This window comes from Capra hircus, chromosome 15 (assembly GCF_001704415.2).
Source record: "Capra hircus breed San Clemente chromosome 15, ASM170441v1, whole genome shotgun sequence".
In the NCBI taxonomy this organism is placed as follows: Eukaryota; Metazoa; Chordata; class Mammalia; order Artiodactyla; family Bovidae; genus Capra; species Capra hircus.
Window position 1 is genome coordinate 33,211,183 of NC_030822.1, and position 4,048 is coordinate 33,215,230.

The 4,048-nt window shown below is 40.2% G+C and overlaps 1 protein-coding gene across 1 annotated transcript; it reads left to right on the top strand.

Annotated features, from left to right (window-relative positions):
* On the top strand, window positions 289-1,295 carry LOC102180867 (olfactory receptor 51T1). Its single transcript, XM_005689828.2, is given in 2 exon segments — window positions 289-1,107; window positions 1,110-1,295. Coding segments are annotated over 2 exon segments (984 nt in total). The 5' UTR covers window positions 289-309.

The following is a 4,048-nucleotide window of genomic DNA, read 5'->3' on the forward strand; positions in this document are numbered from 1 at the left end:
GATAAGTATTTCCTACTTCAAGTCAGGGCTGGTCTGGGCAATAGGGTGGGATGAACCTAGAGAGACTGATGGTTTTAATTGGGAGGTGATAGAAAAAGAAAAACAGAGCCAAATCTGATAAGAAAAATTTAAGATACTGTAGAATTATGTGATAGGTATCATGATTAAATTGGAGGTTTTGAATAGAGACACATGTAATTTGGAAAGAGTTTATAGAAGAGTTAGTGCTTGGAAAAAGGAAAAAAAAGGATCAATATGGCAAATACTATTATTGTTATCTCTTTTTTCAGGGCATGTCCTCAACCCACCATGATGATTTTCAATAACACCACATCCTCCCCTTCAACCTTCCTCCTCACTGCATTCCCTGGGCTGGAACTTGCTCATGTCTGGATCTCCATCCCTGTCTGCTGTCTCTATATCATTGCTCTCTTGGGAAATACTATGATCCTGTTTGTCATCTTTGTTAAGCAGCGTCTCCACAAGCCCATGTACTATTTCCTCTCTATGCTGTCAGCTGCTGATTTGTGTCTGACCATCACGACCCTCCCCACTGTGCTTGGGGTTCTCTGGTTTCATGCCCGGGAAATCAGCATTAAAGCTTGCCTCATTCAAATGTTCTTTGTACATGCTTTCTCCTTCCTGGAGTCCTCAGTGCTGGCAATTATGGCTTTTGACCGCTTCATGGCTATCTGTAACCCACTGAAATATGCCACTATCCTCAAGGACATGATGATTTTGGCAATCGGACTATTCATTTGCGTACGACAAATAATTTTCATCTTTCCCATGCTTCTAGCCTTGAAGACTGTATCTTTCCAGGAAAGAAAGGAGCTTTCCCATCCATTTTGTTACCACCCAGATATAATCAGAGACACATATTCCAACCCCTGGATCAACAGCTTTTTGGGCTTGTTTCTTCAGCTCTACATGACTGGTACTGACTTAATGTTCATTCTTGTCTCCTATGTCCTGATAATCCGTGCTGTCCTGAGCATCGTGGCCCCTAAGAAGCAAAAAAAAGCTCTCAACACTTGTGTGTGTCATATCTGTGCTGTCACTATTTTTTATGTGCCAATGATCAGCCTGTCCTTTACGCATCGCCTCATATTAGCTCTACTCCAAGGGTGATTTGTAGCATTTTGGCCAATGTTTATTTGCTCTTACCACCTGTACTGAACCCTATCATTTACAGCTTGAAGACCAGGACGATCCGCCAGGCTATGCTCCAGCTACTTCAAACTAAAGGTTCATGGAGCCGTAATGTGAGGGGTCTTAGAGGATCGTGGGACTGAAGGGGAGAAATTGTCAGTACATAAAGTATATTTAAGTAGGAGAGGGATTTATATCTGTGTCATCCTCAGGCACTGCAGTTACTAAGACAATTTCAGTTAAATTATAGGAGTAGGAAGACGAGAATCCCCTAAATTTATCAAAGAGTTCAAACAAACAAACAATATTCAAAACCAAATTAATTGTGTATTAGTCAAACATTTGGGGCTTCCCTGGTGGCTCAGTTGGTAAAGAATCTGCCTGCAATGCGGGAGAGACCAAGGTTTGATCCCTGGGTTGGGAAGATCCCCTGGAGGAGGGCATGGCAACCCACTCCAGTATTCTTTCCTGGAGAATTCCCATGGACAGAGGAGCCTGGCGGGCTACAGTCCATGGGGTGGCAGAGAGTCAGACACGACTGGGCGACTAAGCACAGCACAGCACAGCCTTCAAACATTTAAAACCACTATGTGGACTTTTGTGCATATTAAAAGCACAGAAAGACTAAACACACACAGAGTGACGTCATCTTCATCCATCCAGTTAAACAATTTAATTATCTGCTTAAAAATGATAATTCTTAGGACCAAAACAAATGACAATAATTTTATTTTTCATTCAGCTGAACAAAACCATTTATTTCTGTGGTCAAATTCCCCAGTGGGAATTGAAGATTTTCGGTTGAGCTGGTAAACAGAAGAGTTACATGTGTGTGCAAAGGTTCACACATAGAAATTTGTAATTTAAAACTGGGTAATTATTGTACACTGGTTTCATTTCCTAGATCAGCTCTAGAGACCCTTGCCTCCTTCTGGATACATGCCCTGAACGTCTCTTTTTGATTTTTTCCCTTTAATCCTTTTCCTCCTTAACAAAAATGAAACTTTCTAAGTTCCAATTTGTTACACCTCCAATGAGTGCAATTTATAAAGTCACACATTGCCTTTTATTATTTTCCACTGCCTTGACAGTCTAATACAGTTCTGATTCTGATTCTATGCCCCTCTTCAGTATCTACTGTGCCGCAGGACTGAAACTTCTCTCTATTCGCCCTGGTTTCTTGAGTTGTTAATTTTCTCCCTAGCTGTTAGGCTCCTTGACCTTTTTGTGTACTTGTTACCATAGAATTGCACAGTGGTTCTGATGCTTTTTAATATGACATTTGTGGATTATCTCTATCAACAATATTTATTTTGTGAAAACGTAACCTCAGTACAGAGTTGACAGGATATTGGGAGAATTCTCCTAACGTTTGTTTCACACAAAGGGTTATGAAATTTTAATTCCACTCAGAAATTCATGTGTAAGCTCAAGGGACCAAACAGATACTCTGATCTAAGGCACTTATCTCCTCCCTCTAAGCCAGCTTCCTACTTCTAGGAGACAGGGAGTTGTTGTTGTTTAATCCCTAAGTCGTGTCTGACTCTTTGTGACTCCATGGACTGCAGCATGCCTGGCTCCTCTGAACTCCACTATCTCTCAGAGTTAGCTCAAATTCATGTCCATTGATTCGGTAATGTTATCTAACCATCTCATCCTCTGACATCCCCTTGTCCTTTTACCTTCATTTCCCCCCAGAATCAGGGTCTTTTTCAATGAGTCAGTTCTTTGAATCAGGTGGCCAAAGTATTGTAACTTCATGGATCACAGCGTTGTCATGGTGATGGGGCTTGCATAACTCAATGAAGTTATGAGCCAGGCTGGGCAGAGCCATCCAAGATGGACGGGTCCTAGTGAAGAGTTCTGACAAACCATGGTCCACTGGAGAAGGAGATAGCAACTCACTCTGGTATTCTTGCCTGGAAAACCAGACAGGGAACCCCACTCCCAAATTCTGGTATGTTTGCCTCAGCTTTCTGTTCAGCTCAAGCGCTAACAACCCTGTGAATCTGCTTTACCGAAACCCCAACCCACTTTTCTCTAACCATAAGCAATGATATCCATGTATTGTTTATCCTGAATATTATTTGCATGATTTCATTTTTATACAGAATATTCAGATTTTTTTGATATCTCACTAGAATCAATTAAATGTCACACAAATGTGTATGCCTAAAGCCACTATTTTAAGTGGAGAAAAATTAATGTATGAGCATACAGAAAGTAGGGCAAATGGAAATAACATTTGGTTTTTTAGCCTCCAAGACCAGCATCACAGCACAGAAGCTCTCTTGGCCTTGTGCATTTTGTGGGAAACCTTTATATTTCATCATACCACAATTCAGTATTTCAGATTTCAAAGTTCCATCTTCATGTTGCTACCAAATGTCTCTTTGGTTATAACCCCTTCAATGGGATAGAATACAACTATTATGTAAAAGTTCAAGAGTCCCAAGGTATAGACATGAAATATCTATACCTCATCACAGAAAAAAAAGGATTAAGAATGGAAGACATTTTTATTAGTCAGGTAGCCTATTAGTAAGCCCAGAATTAAAAAAAAAAATCTTAAGGAAAGAGACTCAAGTAAGAGAATTTTGTGAATTTAGGTAAGAATTATAGGAATGGGGTGAGGTCACAGAACTGGGCATGTTCTAGATGAGGTTACACAGTACTCTTTGAGGACTCCAGGGAATGACATAAAATACCAAACAATGTTTTTCAATATTTATGTTTTTGAGTCCAGACATTACTACTCCTAGAGAGGAAAGAGGGCTTGTATAGCACCTATGAAAGGCTGGTAGAAATGAAGAACTATGAAACAAGAAAGAAAAATATTTTTCTTTAAAGAGCATCACAGTACAGCAGAGACTATCACTCTGAAACCATCCTGTGG